The following is a 20,937-nucleotide window of genomic DNA, read 5'->3' as shown; positions in this document are numbered from 1 at the left end:
AAACAAAGGTTACTGTGGGCCAAGCCTCACTTTGGGCATCTCTGGACTAGAGCAAATACATTTAAAGCTGCATTACTTTATTCTTCTGATGCTTAAAAACCCTTTTTTCTTGAGCCTGTATGTTATATATGCTGCTTATTTAAGATGTAAATTATAATTGTTTTTAAATCCTCACAGGACCCCTAATTAAACACTTGCTAAAAAGGTTTTGTGGACTTTCTTTTGTGGGTGAAGAAAACTGTCGAAATATTCTGTAACAATTTTTTTTCTATCGCAACCTCAAATTTAAAACATATATATTTATTAATTACTATAATTTTTTTTATAATAATTTAATTAAAACATTTAAACAAATCACAAATTTAAAAAAAGGATCAGTATATGCTTTTTGTACATCCTCAAAACACATCCAGTGAATCACAGCCAAATAAATGTAATCAAAATTGAATTTTATTGAGATAATTTGCATTTATGGTTGTGCATATGTCATGTGTAAACAGAATACACTAGAAAACAGATGGTGCCATTTCCCATAGTAAAAAGGCAGTTTACCCCATAATGTAAACCGTAACTGAAAATGAGATATTTAGACACAGAGATTAGTATTACAGCAGCTAGAAATATTACACGGCTGAAGAAATGTATTTTATTTGGTCTGAATTGCATGTTTCATCAGTTGCTTGATGGTGCATTTTTAAAAGAGAACTGGACTAAAGAATAAACTGAGTGGAAATACATCTTACATCCTGAAAAAGAAAATCACCATAATTTTGATAAATCTACCAGTGAAATGGCTGAACGGAGTGATTATGTTTTTGTTTTGTTTTTTTAAATGTGATACTGCAAAAAAAAAAAAGTAGCTGGATTGTCATTTGGCTCAAAGTACAACTATACCATCACCATTTTTCCTCATCGATAAATGAAATGAAAATGAAATGACATGAAAATGAAAAAGACCTTTATCCAAGAATTTCATTCACATCTTCAGACAAATAAAACTGCACCAGCCTACTCGAGCTGAGTCAGATGTTCCAGTTAGCTAAGCTGAGATACTTCATAGAAGTAAGCTCCCAACATCTTGGTCCCCTGAATATAGTTGGATCTGTCAAAAGAAGGGGAAAATATGTGAAAAAAAATATCAAAACAAATCATGTTAATATTTCTGTGCCTAATAATATTATTTTATCATCATATTAAAAGTTCAGCATCATAGAGTGTAATATACGGGAATCAGAGAGTAACATTTGATACCTTTTAAAACCTTTTTAAGACTTTAAGAGTTTAATTAGAATTGGAACTAAATTGTGCAGAGCTGCGGCTCTCCAGGAACTGAGTTTGACACCTGTGCTTTAAAGCAAGTCATTTCACTTGGCGGCCATCTCTCGGCAGTTTACTCGAACATTCTGTCTGAATGGGAAAACATCAAATTCTCCAAAATTGCTTGCCAAGCCTATGATTAAATAATGTGTGTGTGTGTGTGTCTGTGTGTGTGTGTGTGTGTGTGTGTGTGTGTGTGTGTGTGTGTGTGTGTATGTATATATATATATATATATATATATATATATATATATATATATATATATATATATATATATATATATATATATATATATATATATATATATATATATATATATATATATATAGTTTAAAGTCGGATGTTTGTTGAACACTTATCTGTGCTATTAATTTTATATGAATAATATTTGTTTCTTATCTGAGTTCTTGGACATTTTGTGGTGTCACAACAAAGGACAACAAAGGTAATTGTATAGTGGTTTCAAAAAATTCTGAGACTTAAAAGGTGCAGATCTTGGGTTTCACAGCTGGCTTTTGTCATGATGTTCCTTTAGGTCCCTCAACTAATAAAAAATTTCCATGCAATTAACCGATTTAAAATTAGCATATAGTCACACCAGAGAACATGGTTATCAGTGACTAAATGTATAAAGTTGCTATGTTTTTTGTTTTTAAATATATGGATGAAAAAAAAATTACATACAAAAATTGCCACTTGTAAAATTAGACCTGAGGTCTTTATTAATGGTTTTATGATTTTCTTTTTAATTTATAAGAGTTTTAATTCATTATTCTATGTATTAGACAGTCACACAATAGGAAAGTTTTGAGATTTGGCTGAAAATTTACTGAGAGTACCATTTACTGCATTTAAAATGATGACAACTGCTAAACTAAATTAGGCTTGTCATGGCATCTACAGGGATTGGACAATGAAATTGAAGACCACAATAATTAATCAGTATGGTGTACGGCCTTCTTCTGCGAAGGAAGCATCAATTCATCCTGGGAATGACAGATACAAGTCCTGCACATTGGCCAGTTAGATTTTGAGCCATACTTCTTGCAGAATAGTGGCCTGGTCACTACGTGATGCTGGTGGAGTAAAACGTTTCCTAACTCGCTTATACAAAATGCCATAAAGTGGCTCAATAATATTAGGATCTGGTAACTATGCAGGCCACAGGAGATGGTGCATGAAACCTCCAAAACTAAACTGGCCAGTGTTTCGGTTTCATTGTTGCAGCTTTTTGGTGATATATATGTATCAGTTTATGTAAATGCTGCTGAAGTGGAGATTTATGGCTCAACAGCCTTTAAAATCATGCACTGTACACCGTAAAAAGCGATTAGTTGACTTTACATAAGAACATTGAGTAAATCCATTTATTAAAATTTGTAAAATAACTATGTGTATAATTATAAAAATTCAGTCTACTTAAGTTCATTAAGATGTTTACTAAGTTCTTTAGTAGTAAGTTCCAGCAGATTTACTCCTTTTTAAGCAAAGTCAGCTTGTCACTTTTAAGCCAGCAGGTTTTTTTAAATAAAATAACTAATCACTATAAAATAACTTTTTATAGTGTAACTGAAATTTACAGATAAAAGTGTGAGGCAAAGAAGTACGTGTATTTGTGTTTTCTTTACATTAGAATAAAATAAAAACTCTTCACGAAAAGCAAAAAATTGGCAGGTGCATAAAAACTGTTTTGCCTGCAGCCTTTTGTAAAGTGTTTGTCATAGCTATGCGTAAACAATACCTGTTAAGTTTCTCGTTTTGTGAGTGAGCACCGTCGTCAGAGGATCCAACAGGAAGCAGCATGACATTCTGGCCGGTGGCTTCTTGGAAGGTTAAAGTCACTGGGATACTTCCTCCCTCACGGGTCAAATCAGGCTCGACGCCAAACACTGACACCATCGGAAAATAGAATTATGTTAGGCCACAATTAAGAAATGTTGGAGAGAAAAAAAACAGAAATTGTTAGTTTCATGAGACAAACTGAAGGCAAAAGTCACCACCTGTGTCATCTGGGAAATACTATTGTGTAATTACCATGCTTGTATAATTTATGCATTTAAATAGGCATAGTCTTTTTAAAATTAGATTTAAAAACTTTTACATGAATGTATGACGTAAAATATTGTGTCAAAAATGCAAAAGTACTAAAGTTTTAACTAAAATAATAAATGCTACCAAAAATATAATAGTATATCACCGATTATAAAATATCTGGATTATAAATTTATTACAATTATTCATTTATTTTTACATTCATTAATGTGAATGATTATTACAATATAGTATGATTATAATACATTTCATAACATATTCATGATTTTTAAAACAAAGCCAAATTTACTAACGTTGCCTGGTCTGTCTTATAAACTGAAATAAAAAAAAAAACATATACAACAATTATGTTTGAACATAAATAAATTGTGTCTAGAATAATTTCACACAAGACAGGCTCAAAATAAAAATTCTATTTGGAAGTATACCAATAAATAAATATATAAATCAGTAAATATCACTGCGGATAATGAAACAATTTACAATGATTTGAAATAAATATAAAATATGAAAGAATACATAAGCAAAAGTATGATTTACAATCAAAAGTATGATTTACAGAATTATTCAACCTTTGAATTTGAATGTGTTTTTTTTTTCTTTTTTAAATATTTCCCAAATGATGTTTAACAGAGCAAGGAAATTTTCACAGTATGTCGGATAATATTTTTTCTTCTGGAGAAAGTCTTATTTGTTTTATTTCCACTAGAATAAAAGCTGTTTTTAATAAAAAAAAAATCATTTTAAGGTCAAAATTATTAGCCCCTTTAAGCTATATATTTTTTAATAGTCTACAGAACAAATACAATAACTTGCCTAATTACCCTATCCTGCCTAGTTAACCTAATTAACCTAGTTAAGCCTTTAAATGTCACTTTAAGTTGTACAAAAGTGTCTTGTAAAATATTATTTACTGTCCCATACTGTCCCAAAATACCCATCAGAATATTTATTACAGCCTCCAAAATATGCCCATTTGGTGTCCGAGTACATTGTAGCTGTTTTTATAGCGTGTGGCTTTAGATGCAAATGAGCTGCTTCTCCCTGTCCACTGTTCCCACATGTGTGTGTATCATCAGATAAACAGCACAGTGACAGAGACAGACTCAGATGAAGCTGAAATACGGCTCATTAGACAAATATAACAAGTTTATTTGATGTATTTGTGGTAAAGTTTATTCAAGCCATTCTGAAATGATGAGTCTCACACAAATGCTGTTTACAGCACACACACACAGACACCTATTAGCGTTTACTGACACCATGTGGCCGTGGTGATTATAGCGGTTAAGAATTACATAGCGATTTTACTTACTGTCTTTGTTACAAACATGCTGTTTTAAAAACGTTTTAAACTTATAAATCTTATAAAAATCACAGAGAGTTGTAGCAAATATTTAAATCCCAGTTTCTTTGCAAAAAAAAAAATGTTCTGTGGACATCTGTATGCATATTTTAAAGAAACATGGTGCCTATCAATCTATTCGGTGGGCGGGGAAAACCGCACTCCTATGCAGGGTCTTAAGCAAGTTTAACTGCCGCTCTAGGCAAAGGACTGTCACGCCGCCCTCAACCAGTGTTGCCAGATGTAGCTGACTGATTCCAGCACAGTCATCTGGAAATCATGCTAAGTGGGGTGGGAGTGGGGGGTGATAACTGTAGTCTTAAAACCTACAACAACCAAATCCACATCTGAACATCAAGCTAACATTGTGTGCTATATATGTAAATAATATATATATATATATATATATATATATATATATATATATATATATATAAAAAAAAACCGGTCAGGCTACTCTGGACATAAGCCCAAACGCAAGGCATTTGCTAGAACACAGGTGCGACAAATGTGCACTAGAAGCATTCATCCCTGTTCAGTGTCTATGCCTATTCTCTCCAAAAGTAATGACAAATAAAAATGACTTTGTACTTGTTTAAGGTGGAATATACCTATTAATCTCCTCACACATGCACTTGTCAACACAGGCGTCTATTGTTTTTTGCTGACTTCAGTAGTTTGTTGTTCTTGTTCCGTCTCCATTTCTTTTCTGACTGTGAAAGAATGGCCCGGTTCAGTGCTGACGCATATTAAGTGATGTAAAGACGATTCAAAGCTTACACGAGAGCTACACTGTTTGCTGGATAGCAAAACATTGGGCAATGCCATTGTTGTAGTGTTTACCAATCCATTCAAGCAGTGCAACACATTTAAAACCCTGCCTTATTTGTCATTTATTGTTTAAAGTGTATTGCATACAATGAATTTACTTAACGTAAAACTTAAATGGCTAAACAAACACTAACTTTTAGCAATCCACTATAAACCAAATCAGAAAAGGCTATTTTAAGTATGCATACACAAGACACTTACAGTTGAAGTCAGAATTATTAGCCCCCCTGAAATATTCGCCCCCATGTTTAATTTTTCCCCAATTTCTGTTAAACAGAGAGAAGATTTTTTTCAACACATTTCTAAACATAATAGTTTTAATAACTCATTTCTAATAACTGATTTATTTTATCTTTGCCATAATGAAAGTAAATAATATATATATAATAATATAATTTATTTATTTTTTTTTTAGGGGTTTTTAACCTTTAGTGGATAGAATAGTGCAGAGGATTGACAGGAAATAGCTGGGAGCAGAGAGAGGGGAAGGGTCGGCAGAGTACCTCACGCGGGAATCGAACTCGGGTCGCTGTAAGCACCATGGTGCTATATGTCAGCGCACTTAACCACTAAGCTATTGGCATATGCAATAATATCAAGACACTTCTATACAGCTTAAATTGACATTTAAAGATTTAACTAGGTTCATTAGGTTAACTAGGCAGGTTAGAGTAATTAGGCAAGTTATTGTATAATGTTGGTTTGTTCTATTTTTCGGAAAAAAAATTGCTTAAAGGGGTTAATAATTTTGACCTTAAAATGGTTTTTAAAAAATTAAAAACTACCTTTATTCTAGCGAAAATAAAACAAGACTTTCTCCAGAAGAAAAAATATTATCAGACATACTGTGAAAATTTCCTTGCTCTGTTAAACCTCATTAGGGAAATACTTAAAAAATATGTATTAAAAAATCAATATGTAAATAAAAAGTTTATTTGACATTTTTTTGTGTACAACATCTTTATGTATATTTCCTAAAGAAAACGATCAATATATTGCGATTGGTGTCTGAACAAAAAGTTACAGTATAAGCTGTCTCTTCCAATAATTATATTTACCTCTACAGGGTTCATACACATTTTTACTACTAAAATTCCATGACTTTTCCAAGACTTTTTCCAGAACTTTCAAATAGGTTTTTATGATGTAATGTTTCATGTAATGTCTACATATACATGGTAAATAACAAGAAAAACAATGACATTCAAATTTATTACAGCGTATCATAGAACACGCAACAATCTATTTTCTTTAAATTTGTTTTTATATCTATGTAAAATTCATTTTGATAATGCTTACACAGCACAATGTGAGAGCAAGTTTTTGGCCAGGGACACAAAAGAAGTATAGACAACTAAACTATATTCAAGTTAGGGCTGCACAATATATCGTTTCAGCATCGATATCGTATGTGTGCATCCGCAATAGTCACATCGCAGGATATGCAATGTTGGGATTACAGTTTAATATAGAATTTAAACATAATGAAGTGAAAGTTTATCATCTGCATGCTTTTTTAAAGAGATAGTTCACCCAAAAATTACTTACCATTTTCATGACACCCTTCACCTGTTTTAAACATTTATGAGTTTTCTTTTTTTCAAATGAACAAAAAGAATCAAATTTTTAATCTAATCTAACTCCTATAGTATTAAAAAGGGAAGTGTGAGTAAATAGTGAGTACATTTTAGTCTTTGAGTAAACTGTCCCTTTAAGGCCTGCGACTGTGTGAACATTTCAATTTTTCAAAGTCATTTTTTGTAACTTTCATAAAGATTAAATAATATACACTGAAGACTATGCAGTGTTGATTATTCAATATCTGTACGAGAATAGTGAATACCTGAAAACTATAATTCACTTTTATCTTTTCTATATTTTATTCATCTATGCTAAACCTGTTAAATCATCTGGTGAAATTGGATTCCACCATAATACATTTTTTCCAATATCGCGCAGCTCTAATTCAAGTATACAGATATTTGTGAAACTAATTTCCATGACTTTGTCAAAACTTTGTGGGTTTTTCTGTTTTTCCTAATCTTTTCCAGGCCTGGAAAATGCCATGTCAAAATTCCATGACTTTTCCAGGTTTTCCATGACCGTATGAGCAGCTTTCCATTTAAAGGGGCATCGCAAATAAAATATTCCATTACTGCCATCTGCTATTAATCAAGAACAATACTACGCTTCTTGATAGCAGAATAGCTTCCCAATCCCAAATAAAGAATTATTTCATATTTAGGACATTTGTTTAGACAGAGCAGTTTCAAATCCAAGTGGGTGTCTTGTTAGGCAATGTTAACTCATTAAAATCCTGCAATTTCCCATTAATTCCATAGAATGTCTGAACATAGTAGGGCTTACTAATATGGTGGCATTTGGTGGCTTCGCTTTTCGTGATGTCATGAGCAATCCAGTTCTCTATTATAGATCAGTGCTTCTACCATGTATTGTGTCTTACCAGTCTTCATGGCCTTTCTACCAGCCATATAGTGAGGATGATTAAAGTCAGACACCCAGGCCTTCGCTCCATGTCCCATGTACACTTTTAGTTTGTTGGGAGTTTTCAACTCTGCAAATGTCTTCTCCAGATGGCTAATTACCTGTAAAATTAGCACAATTCATGTCTGTAGTAAGGCTGCATGATATTGGAATAAACTGACATTGCGATATTTTGTTTTGCTTTGATATATATTGCGAAATGAATATAAGTTCATTAGATGATTTGAATAGCTCTATTTGGAAAGATCTGAATAATTTAGATCGACTGGGCTGATCAAGTCTTTTTCTATGCTGTGCATGAGCATATAATATAATAAACTACAAGCATATATAAACATAACAGAGCAAAAATAAAGTTATTTAAACAGTGCTTTATGGTTTTCTGTGGAGTCTAACAGCATTCAAATACAAAAATTAAACACTCAAACGTAAAATAACATCATCATTGTTGTATAAATAATTTTAATCTAAAAATAATATTTGATAAAATCTTTATCTTTTCATGTTTAATAAGCAATCTAATCATGCAATATGACTATTGCAGATACACACATAGCGATATCGATGCTTAAAGGATATATTGTTCAGCCCTAGTCTGTAGTACAAATATCAAAAAAGTCACTAACGTTTGCAGATAACTCTAGATGGAGCATAGAAAATTGTCAAACCTGCTTCTCAACCACTTTGGGATCCATATCAGGGACCAGGCGGATGGAGAACTTGCCAATGACCTTGCGGGGGATGACAGTTTTGGCACCAGCCTCAGAAAAGGCTCCCTCTATGCCGTGCAGAGACAGGGATGGGTATCTCCAACGATGCATCAGAATTTGCTCCTGCACAGAAATAATTGGTTTATCTGGCATTATGAAATAATTATATGTACATCCCATTTTTTATTAATATATTCAATTTTTTCCATTTGTTTTCAAGGTTTTTAATTAATAATTAAAAATTAACATTATTATACTGTAAAAATAAATTTTGCTCCCTCAATATAAGTTGAATCAAATTAACTTTTCCAGTTATCAACTCAAACTGACAAAACATATTCAAGTTAAAATTTATATAGCTTAAAAAAGTTAAAGCAACATAAAAATATTTGTTGTCTTGACTTGTCACTTTTTCACATAATGTTTTTTTTAAATATATATAAATAAACATACAATTACATCAACTGACACTGAACAAACGAAAGACGGGTGATTTACTTTGGTGTCATGCATCAGTTTGCCTGCTCCAACATCTTTGGCATACTCTTCCAAGTCAAACTCGATTTTTTCATAAAGCTTCTTCTCCTCATCAGTCAATTTAGCCACTTGGTCGTACATCCCTGGTACTTTAATTTTCCCCTTGTTGTCCACCAAAGACCCTAAAAATACATCATACTTCATACACTTTTCAAGCACAGCGAAAATACCAATGGTACAGTTGCAATCAGAATTATTAAACCCGCTTTTAATTTTTTTTTCTTTTTTAAACATAACATTTAAATTGTTTAACAGAGCAAGGAAATTTTCACAGTATGTCTGATAATATTTTTGTTTTCTGGAGAAAGTTTTATTTGTTTTATTTCGGCTAGAATAAAAGCTGTTTTTAATTTTTTTTAAAACCATTTCAAGGTCAAAATTATTAGCCCCTATAAGCTATACTTTTTTCGATTTTCTACAGAACAAACCATTGTTATACAATAACTGCCTAGTTAACCGAATTACCCTAGTTAAGCCTTTAAATGTCACTTTAAGCTGTATAAAAGTGTCCTGAAAAATATCTAGTAAAGTATTGTTTACTGTCATCATGGCAAAGATAAAATAAATCAGTTATTAGAAATGAGTTATTAAAACTATTATGTTTAGAAATGTGTTGAAAAAATCTTCTCTCCGTTAAACAGAAATTGGGGGGGAAACCAGCGGGGCTAATAATTCTGACTTCAACTGTATATAAATACAAAATAACAAATTAAAGCAAAGAAATATATAGGTTAATCACATTGCAAGACAGCTGACCTGAAGAAAGTAATAGGCAATGATTTAGTCTCACCCATCAGCGCTATGAGGTCAGTCATAGCCTCATGAACAGATCCTCCAAACACGCCAGAGTGGAGGTCTTTATCACAGCATTCCATCTGGAAACATGAAAGAAAGGCACTCGTGTTAGTTGTCATTAATCAAAATTGACACCATTTACTTTGTTAGCTCGCACTGCTACTCAGGGTTCTTACACTTTTTACAAAAATCTAATTTAAATACTGTTCACACAATTTTCAGGTGCAATTTCAAACATACTAATCAATACAAACTTCATCACATTATATCAGATGCTAATCAATACTGTAAGGAAAACCACTGATTGACATTGATTGAAAAACAACCCTAACATTGAATCATTGAGTCATTTACTCCTAAATGTCATCATTACTTGCATCTTAAATGCATCATCTTTCACCTTAAATGTATATTTATTTTAATTTCAAAGGGTCCAGATATTAAAAAAAAAAAAAGGTCAGGTGAATGATCAGTAATGTGAAAAATGTCTTCAGGTGCTGAGCCCTAGATCAGTGGTTCCCAAAGTGGGGGTTAGAACCCACTAGGGGGTCGCCGGACAATGACAGGGGGTCGCTTGGTGATTTCCAAAATCAACTACATTTTATTAATGTATTAGAATTGCCATAATTTATCCATAACCCACAGAAGATAAAAATAGTAGCTTATAATAGTAAAAAAACAACAACAACATACAAATGAAAAGCCATTAAATATTTTTTTATACGATCAGTGTGTTTACATTAGATTAACAACACGGCAATAGTGTCAGCTGCAGAAGATTCATTTTATAGCACTAGGTTAAACTATCTGACACCTTTATGGAAATCAAATACATTAAAAACAAATTCAGGCCACAACTGAACATTAGGAATGATCTCTGATCTCTACATGGTCTCCAAAATTAAACCAAGATTAAACTTGTGCTGAAAACAATTTTTGGGTTGGTATCAGTCAGCTACATCTGGCAACACTGGATAACATTCCCTCTGCACTCCATATCATGAACTCATACTTAACTAAGCATCACTGCTACAAATCACAGGTTTCTTTTAAAGTTAAAGAAATACATTAACTCCAACCTCAATAAAGAAGTAGCAGATTCCTCTCAAGCCGTAAGTAATGCAGGGCTTGGTCTTTCCCAACCAGTAGTTATCAGAAATGCAGACGTAGTCCACATCCTTAAAGAAAGTGCCTTTGCGAGAGAAAACCAGATCATCCAGTCCCTCTGATCCAGACTCCTCCATTCCCTCAAAACAGAACTTTATGTTGATGGGCAGGTCCTGTAACAATAAAAAGGCATGTTTTTATATCCAAAAATTCAATGATGTACTTTTCAGTTTTAAAACGTTCTGTGTTCAGATGACTATGCTGTCAAAAAATGATCTCTGTTCATATGAATCTATAAAAATAAAAAGACTAAAATCTTTGTATTATGGATGTCAAAGCAGTACACTCAAAAATGTTGACTTTTGCTGCTTGTTCAGTGCTTCCCACACATAGACTGTACTTGGGCGGGCCTCCCAGGTTTATTAACAGCAACCCAAGTATATCGAGAGACAGTTTTTCTTACTATTATTATAATCCTTTAACTCTTTTTTGTATCCGCCCAATATAATCAAACATCTGCAATTAATTAAGTAGTGGAAAATCTTCTCATTTACCCATTTTGTTCTGTGTGCGTGAGAGCTGTCAACACTCCAACAGACAGTCTTACATGCTCTGCTGATCCAAAGAGATGCTCCTTTTTGGAACTTAAAAAATTCATCCCTCGAGGTTTCTAAATCTCTTAAAATGTTTGGCTTTTGCTTTCGCTTTCTACAGCTGTTATTATTCATTTTCTGTCATTTACTTTCCATTTGCTGATAAATTTTATTAATTTAATGATGTCAATATATTGAATAGGCTATTTTCTATACATATCTAAAATGCTTTGGCACTCAAGTTTGCTTTGAACTTGAAAGAAAGAGAGAAGCAGATTTGATCTGTCAGTGGATGAGAAAATGAGAAATGGTGAATTCCTTTTTTATTTCAACAGTCTTTCTTTTACTTTAACCCATTAAAAAGAAACAGTTTATTGCAGTGTCATAATAAATACAATTATTGTTAAAAATAGATTATCTTTTGTTTACCACATGTAATTAACTATTTATGTGATGTGGGTAAATGGTGTGTTTCAATCTGGCTACCACTGCAAGTACATTTCAAACCTGTAAGCACTGTAATACTTATCTAAAATGAGTTAAAACAACACAATTCTTAAGGTTTTTTTTTTTTAGACAACTTAATTGTTTTATGTTCAATCCACCTCAATTTGTAAAAATGATTAAGTTAACTTAATTTGTGTTGAGACAACATGAAGTGTTTGTGTGGAACCGTAAATCTAAATATGACGTCAATATTTGGTGCTCTTACAACTGGGATCGACAACAAGACTTTTGTCAGGTAGTGTATGTAATAAGTCACCATTGTTTAAAAGACTTTTACCTATATAATAACAACTTTATTTTCAAAAACTTGCACTTTAAAGTATACCTTTTCTTCCCACAAAATGCTGTTTTTGGGAAAAAAAAGGACAGCCAAACTGCATAAAAAGTGTTCTGATTTTTAAAGTAGTCAACCATTTTATGTTAAAATGTGAACAACAGACATCATAAAAAATAAAGAGGCCTATTGAAACTTAAAATGCATCACGTATCATTGAAATACTGAAATTACAATAGGCTCACTGTTAATTTAATTAAACAGATGTGTCAAACTAATTAAATTACAAGACATTAACATGATCAAAGATCACAAAAAACTTTAGACTGTTCTCCTGTCAATTAGCATCTGCAAACGAGGAACTTTAACAGAATCATAGTTCACTCAGGTGATAATGATTGAGAAACTGAAGCAATCAGTGGATAAGCGAAGCATAAATATACGACATTCAAAGGTGAATTGTTTTTAACGCAATGAAATGCAGTGTTGTTCCTTACAGTTTCAGTCACTTAAAACAAACATGTAGCTGATTTCATTTACATTCTCTTATTTAAATTCTAAGTTACTTGAACTAGATTATGTAATGCAGTTCATTCTTATCCACCAATACTGTCATACTGCTTGTAGTGCGTAAGGACTTTGAACAGCTGTTACAGGCTTAATAAGTAAGCAGACAGGCAGTATCATTTGGAAGAAATAAAAATAGAGAGTTTGCACCTGTCCAATCTTCTGATAGGCCTCAATGATGTTGAACCAGGCCAGTACAGGGCCTTTATCATCAGTGGATCCACGTCCGTACATTTTACCTATAGCACAATCAAATGAAGCATGAGCCACGGTCAAATAAAATGTCATAAAGTGTAATGATTATAATGCATTTCCACCTACAATCTCAGGTGTGCAAACATTTTACTGTACATTTCAAAGTGCACAAAAAGCCCTCATAGATGTGCACTTTCCAATCAATTTAACATGAATTATAACTTTACAGTAACTGTAAATGTTTACTAGATTATTACAATATAAAAAGAGTGTCTTTTATGACAAACTTTCATTTTTGAACATATTGAAATGGTAACATTATTTAGATTTTTTTTATTTTGTTTTGTAGGAAAAATATATTGAGTACGTTGGGTAAATAGTTTGTCTAGACCAGAGATGCCCAAACTAGGGCCCGCGGGCCAAAGTTGGCCCATGGTGACCTTTGATTTGGCCTGCCATACCATCTGAGAAGAGAGGAAGAATGATGGGATGGTTTCAAGATTGTCAATTCAAATTTAATGTTTGCTTTGTTCGCTTGTTTATTTCACTGTTAAAAAACTGAAATTTGAATTAAATGGTGTAAAATAAATCAGATTTTGCTTAAATTTACATACCGTCACATGACAATGCAAAGACTCGAGCAATAGAACTGTTATAAATGTGATTGTTTTTATTACAATAAGTTATGATTTAAAAAGTTATTCTGCATTAGTTAATATGATTTAAAGTAATGTTTTCTTTTTTATTTTGAAATATTTTGACAAATTAAGAAAATTACCAATAGCAACTTTAATGTAAAATGGTTTGGTATGTTAATTTTGGCCCACGGCTCTCGATGATATTTGATTTTTGGCCCTTTATACAAAAAAGTTTGGGCACCCCAGAAATACATTTTTATGTAGGAAAAATAATTTTTTTGTTGTTTATTGATCAAAACAAAGCAGGACATTTCTGGAAGGAAAAGAAAGAAAACTGTACAAAATAGAATAAATAGTTCTGCATACACACAGCAGGTCTAACAATAAAGAGAAAACAAAATAAAAGCATAAACTGATTTAAATATTTCCCTAATGATGTTTAACAGAGCAAGGAAATTTTCACAGTATGCCCGATAATATTTTTTCTTCTGGAGAAAGTCTTACTTGTTTTATTTCGGCTAAGAAAAAAGCAGCTTTTAATTTTTTAAAAACCATATTACGGTCAAAATTATTAGCCCCTTGAAGCTATATATATATATATATATATATATATATATATATATATATATATTTTTTTTTTTTTTTTTTTTTTTTAGTCAACAGAACAAACCATCGCTATACAATAACTTGCCTAATTACCCTAACCTGCCTAGTTAACCTATTTAACCTAGTTAAGCCTTTAAGCTGTATAGAAGTGACTGTATAGAAAAATATCTAGTAAAATATTATTTACTGTCATCATGGCAAAGATAAAATTAATCAGTTATTAAAGATGAGTTATTAAAACTATTATGTTTACAAATGTGCTGAAAAAACCTTCTCTCCGTTAAACAGAAATTGGGGAAAAAAACATAAACAGGGGGGCTAATAATTCTGACTTCAACTGTATATAAAATAATTTTTTGGGAACTCTCACCTTATCGTGGTGGAGGGGTATGAGTGCATGAGTGATCCTAAAAGCTATCTTGTCGGGGGCTAATGCTACTGGTAGAGTCTCTCAAAGCAAAAAGGTCAGAATAAGTGCGGTTCAAAAACCTTTTATGAGCACAAAACCATTGAGGATTGTGACGTCGCCTGATATGGCACAGCCGGGGACCCACCCTAGAGCCAGGCCTGGGGTTGGAGCTCGTATGCAAGCACCTGGTGGCTGGGTTTTATCCCACAGAACCCAGCTGGGCTCAGCCCGAAGGAGCGACGTTGAATCATCCTCCAGCAGGCCCAGGTTGAATGCTAGGACCAGGACAACCCAATTGTCGGGCACAGAATTTGGTTCAATATTTTAATATACAGTTGAAGTTAGAATTATTCGCCCCCTTGTTTATTTTTTACACAATTTCTGTTTAATGGAGAGAAGATTTCTTCAACACATTTCTAAACATAATCGTTTTAATAACTCATTTCTAATAACTGATTTATTTTTTCTTTGCCATAATGACAGTAAACAATACTTTACTTGATATTTTTCAAGACACTTCTATACAGCTTAAAGTGACATTTAAAGGTTTAACTAGGTTAATTAGATTAACTAGGCAGGTTAGGGTAAATAGGCAAGTTATTGTATAATGATGGTTTGTTCTGTAGACCAGTGTTTCTCAACCCTGTTCCTGGAGGCACACCAACAGTACACATTTTCAACCTCTCCCTAATCAAACACACCTGAATCAACTTATCATAACATCAGAAGAGACTCCAACACCTGAAGTTAATGGGTCAGAAAAGGGAGACATCCAAAATATGTACTGTTGGTGTGCCTCCAGGAACAGGGTTAAGAAACACTGCTGTAGACTATCGTAAAAAATATAGCTTAAAGGGGCTAATAATATTGACCTAAAAATGATTTTAAAAAAAATTTAAAACAGCTTTTATTCTAGCCGAAATAAAACAAATAAGACTTTCTCCAGAAGAAAAAAATATTATCAGACATACTGTGAAAATTTCCTTGCTCTGTAAAACATCATTTAGGAATAATTTAAAAAAGAAAAATTAAAGGGGGACTAATAATTCAGTATGTTATATAAATTGTGCTCTACAACTCACTTCCATTTACTTATTTTTACTTATTCCATTTACTTTCTTTCATCAATCCATCCTTTCCAAAATAAAAACATGTAAAATATGTACAGATAAGCATTTCATACCATAACAATTGTAAAATTTGTGTTAAAATACATATAGATTAAGGAGGTAAATATAAAAAAAGAAAGAGCTGATTGTGCCATATGAAACATCCAGCTAATTAGAAATTTTAATTATATGCAAATCTGAAAATAATCTTCATTTGTCACAGCTTTAAAAAAATAAATCAGCTGACAGGTCACAGGGCTATGCTCAAGCGTCAGATCGGTCTCAGCAAAAAAAGACACAATAGGATTTGTCTTGAAATCTCTTCGTGCTGGAGGGACACAATTGTAACATGCTGAGTCGGTGAGATTTCTTCCTATTTTTTTGTTTCAACAACCACATGCAAGCAGGGCGAAAAAAATGTTAGTGGCGACTAATTTTAGTCAAATCGAAAGTGAACTATTACCCAAAGGGAGCACTGCTTGTAGAGTGTTGCACAAAAAGCAAATCAATTATAGGTTCTAAACAATTTTTTAATACACTCAAAGACTTCACTTATTAACTGATGTAAGCACAAGTGTTCTCTAGCCCATGAGATTGTGTAAGACTTTAAGGATCACTCATGAATGCACAATCATACCGTCTCTCTCCTCCAGAGTGAAGGGTTGTGAGTCCCAGCCATCTTCAATGCTGGCCGGCTGCACATCCAAGTGTCCGTAAATGCACACAGTTTTCTTGCCCGGGTCAGAGCCAAGTCTGCCCAGAACTATTGGAGGAAGGGGGATCTCTTCACCACTTGGCAACTAAATTAAAACCAACAAAAGGAAATTAACAAGGAGTTAAAATGTATGTCAATCTCACTTTTTCACTCTTTTTAAAAGGGTGGTCCACTATGATCTCATATTTTAAACTTTAGTTGATGTGTAATGTAGCTGTGTGAACATAAACAACATCTCTGAATGTAATATGCTCAAAGTTCAATGTAAAGGGAGACATTGGCTTTTACAGACTTAACTTAGCAAAGCCTAAAGCGAACGAATTTGGGGACTACAAAAATATACATTCAGGCTAGTGAGACCACAAGGGATTCTGATTACACGCATTCACCTCACGCACACACCCTGCGCAGCGAAGAGGCATGACCAGAGGTGCTGAAATGTTATAGCTGAGAAAGCTAAAATGCCGTCTAAACACTGCTATTTCCACAGAGCATTTTCTGTGTTTGGGCTTCCAAAGGACACAACACAAAGAGAGAAGTGCTTACCATTTAATTTTAATTATGTTCCAGAGAATTATAAATAATATATAGTTAGCATTTGACAAAGGACAGCTTCCAGAATCTCTCCCAGTTCAGTGCTGGATTCGAAAACTCCTCCAACCGACGAAGCTGTGGATTGTGACCCACAATCTGTAAGTACTTTTATTTGTTAAAATTGATCAACTACATGCATAGTTTCTAGCGTTAACAGTATGTTGTAGCAAGGACGTAAACAAGCATGTAAACAACGGGAAATGCTGTTTGACACTGCTAACAATTTAGCTACAAAGTCATATTTCAGCAGTCCATGGTGTATCCGGATACAGCAGTATCCGTCAAACTGCTGTAAACGGCCACAATCTTCAGCAGCGCTGAAGTTTCTCTCTATGCAGCCACTTTCCATGCATTATATATCTCACATAATGAACTCACAAAAAATATGTGAACGTTTCATATTACACCTTCTTATTCCGAATATATATGAAAAACACTTGTCAGATTTTATTTTAGAGAGCAGGCGTGAAGTTCAGCTGTGTGCTCTTCATTTTTCTGTCTGATTCAAGCAGCTAATAGCTGCTCTGACTGACAGTATTTACACAGCGCAAAATTGCACGCTTGTAGGGGCGTGATGTGGTGATGTGGAGCCAATCTGTGAATCACAGCACATTATGTTAGCTGACCAATGAGCCTCTTGAGGGCGGGCCGTTTTCATGTTAGCTGAATAGCTGTATTTAATCAAAGTAAGATATATATATTTAAAAAAGTTACGTGATTTTCTACAAGTGAAGCATGAGCACACATTGCTTTGCATCTTATAAACACAACCAAGCCTTTAAAATACACTGTGGACCACCCCTTTAAACAATGTTTTTTATGAATTTAGATTTATTTAATATAAAATATATAATATAAAATGGTCGTTGTACGCTTTATATTTTTTACTAATATATGTTCATATCTATCTACAGTATATTTAAATCATTTATATATGCAAGCCCAAACAAAAGTCGAAATGTCTACTTAAAATTTTCAAATAGCTTTTGTAAAAATAAAAACTAAATCTAACAGATATATTCATGCAAAAATAAAACAACAAGCGTATTCCAACTTGCAGTTAAAAATGTATTATACTACTTAAAAACTGTTGACAAACAGGTAAAACCTTTTAGTTTGAATAACGGCAAATTATAGATACTTAAAACTAAAGGTGATTCATATTTTAAAGATACACTTTAATAAAAAAATTAATAAATACAAAAAAAAAAACAAATAAATCATATTAAAAATCTAACTATAAGTTTTTTTTAAAAATCACAAAACATTTACTGTAGGAAAAAAATAAAAATCCATACATATATACATATACATAAAGTTGAAGTCAAAATTTTTAGCTTAATATTTCCCAAGTGATGTTTAACAGAGATAACACATTCTTAAACATAATAGTTTTAATACATGTCTTTTATTTTTGCCATGATGACAGTACATAATATTTTACTATAATTTTATTGACCTTAAAAATGTTTTCATGTAAAACTGCTTTTATTCCAGCCAAACTAAAAGAAAAAAAGACATTCTACAGAAGAAACAATATATATATATATATATATATATATATATATATATATATATACTGTGATTTCTTTGATCTATTCAACATCACTTGAGAAATATTTGAAAAAGAATTAAAAATATCACAGGATGGCTAATAATTTCAAATGTACATTTATAAATATACATACACAAGCATTTATTTGAATTTATTTAAATACCTACAAAAATATATACACACCACTTTCGTGAGTACTAAGACTTATGCTATTTTTTCCCTTCCATTTATTTTTTGCAACCAACAGAAGCTTAGAAATTTGAAACAGCATAAGGGTGTGCAGTGGGTTAATCTGCAAAGCATTTAAAGAGCTACACGATTTCAATCTTGTAGCGCATGTGACATGCTGTCAGATGGTTAGGTTAACCACAAAAATGACAAAGCAGGAAGCAACCTCCAATGTTAGAGCTGAAAGCTGTTTTTAGGCCAACTAAAGAGATATTGACAAAAAAAAAACACCTTCTGCATGCCGATATCAACCAACTCCACAGTTCCCCCCAGTCTCTCGATGTCTTTGCCCGCCATCTCCATCATTTTCTTGATTTCTCCTCGTTTCTCTGGCCAGGCAGACACACTCTGCACAGCAACCCATTGTGCCAAGCGCTTACAAACAAAAAGATGACATTTATATTACAAAACATTCATTATTCATTTGTGTCACAATACAAAAGGCAAAATGGAATTTCGTATATATACACACATTTTGATTTTTAAAGACTTATTAATATATAATACAACCTTATATTATATTATATTATATTATATTATATTATATTATATTATATTATATTATATTATAGAAAATGTCCTTACCTCAACATATTCGTTTTGATGCTCGTCGACGTATTTGAAGAGATTTGGAAGGTAAGACATTGCTGCACAGTGACAATCCCTCAGTGACAGAAGAACTGACCAGAAAGAAACACAAATTGACGTGCAATAAAGATTTATATGTTTCAAAGAAGAAAAGAAACTCCTCCCATCATTGTAAAATGCTGACAAAATCATTCCCACTATCAGTAAGTTAGAAGTGCTGAGAAACCCTGCGCTCTAAATACAAATCATCACAATGTAACATATTAATTGTTGTTTAAAAATGCGTCAAACAAAACGTGTTTTGACCATGTATATCTAAACCCTTAGTTTAATTTAACGTTAAGTATTGGTTTTAGTTTCTGATAAAACAATATACAGTATTAAGTAATAGATCGTGCTCTGAAATTCATTAAATATATATCTTACAAAGGTTAACAACAGCATACTTACTGAGTAAAAACACTTCAATAGCTTAAAGTTAACTGAAAACGAACTGCTCTCTGTCACAGTTCTTTTAGAGTGTGAAGACAGCCATCAAAAGCAATACAAGTTCAGCGAAATCACTGGATTTCAAAATAAAGGTATTTTGCGCTACGCACTGTACTCAAAAACTATTTATAAATGCATTAATTAAATGTAACGATTAAATGTAAAACCAAGTGGCATTTGTCACTTTTCATGGAAAAAAGAGGTTTCACAGATTTGTTAGGTTTTGTTTTATTACTTTCTAAAATTAAGACACTAATTTAGTTTAACTAGTTTATTGAGCCTAATATTTTAAAGGAAATTATATTCAGCATGTATTTAAAAATATTTTAGCCAGGAAAGTAAATATATATGAGTTTCATGAATGGGGTATATGAACACGGACTTTTAATTTCAGTCACCCAGCCCCAGGGCTTCCACTTAATTGTTTTTTTACCATCGACTGTAGGCCTGTAAACAGATCCAACACCATCATCAAATTTGCAGATGACACCACAGTGATTGGTCTAATCAGCAATAATGATGAGACTGCCTACAGGGAGGAGATACAGCATCTGGCCACTTGGTGCACCGACAATAATCTGCTCCTTAACACCAGCAAGACCAAGGAGCTCATTGTGGACTTCAGGAAGGGACGAACAGGCTCGCATGATCCCATCCACATTAATGGGAT

The 20,937-nt window shown here is 32.7% G+C and overlaps 1 protein-coding gene across 1 annotated transcript; it reads right to left on the bottom strand.

The window, feature by feature from the left end:
* Positions 1-432: 432 nt before the first annotated feature.
* On the bottom strand, positions 433-20,318 carry cndp2 (carnosine dipeptidase 2). Its single transcript, XM_056479846.1, has 12 exons — positions 20,229-20,318; positions 19,776-19,870; positions 19,422-19,565; positions 16,736-16,898; positions 13,292-13,380; positions 11,173-11,373; positions 10,089-10,173; positions 9,260-9,420; positions 8,720-8,884; positions 8,011-8,152; positions 3,060-3,207; positions 433-1,102 (listed from the first exon to the last, which is right to left on the bottom strand). Exons 2-12 carry the CDS (start codon positions 19,833-19,835, stop codon positions 1,036-1,038), a joined length of 1,425 nt encoding a protein of 474 aa, XP_056335821.1. The 5' UTR covers positions 19,836-19,870; positions 20,229-20,318; the 3' UTR covers positions 433-1,035.
* Between the last annotated feature and the right edge of the window lie 619 nt (positions 20,319-20,937).

Source organism: Danio aesculapii, chromosome 19 (assembly GCF_903798145.1).
Source record: "Danio aesculapii chromosome 19, fDanAes4.1, whole genome shotgun sequence".
Classification (NCBI taxonomy): domain Eukaryota; kingdom Metazoa; phylum Chordata; class Actinopteri; order Cypriniformes; family Danionidae; genus Danio; species Danio aesculapii.
Note: the sequence above shows the minus strand (reverse complement) of the source record. Positions and strands in the feature narration are given on the sequence as shown.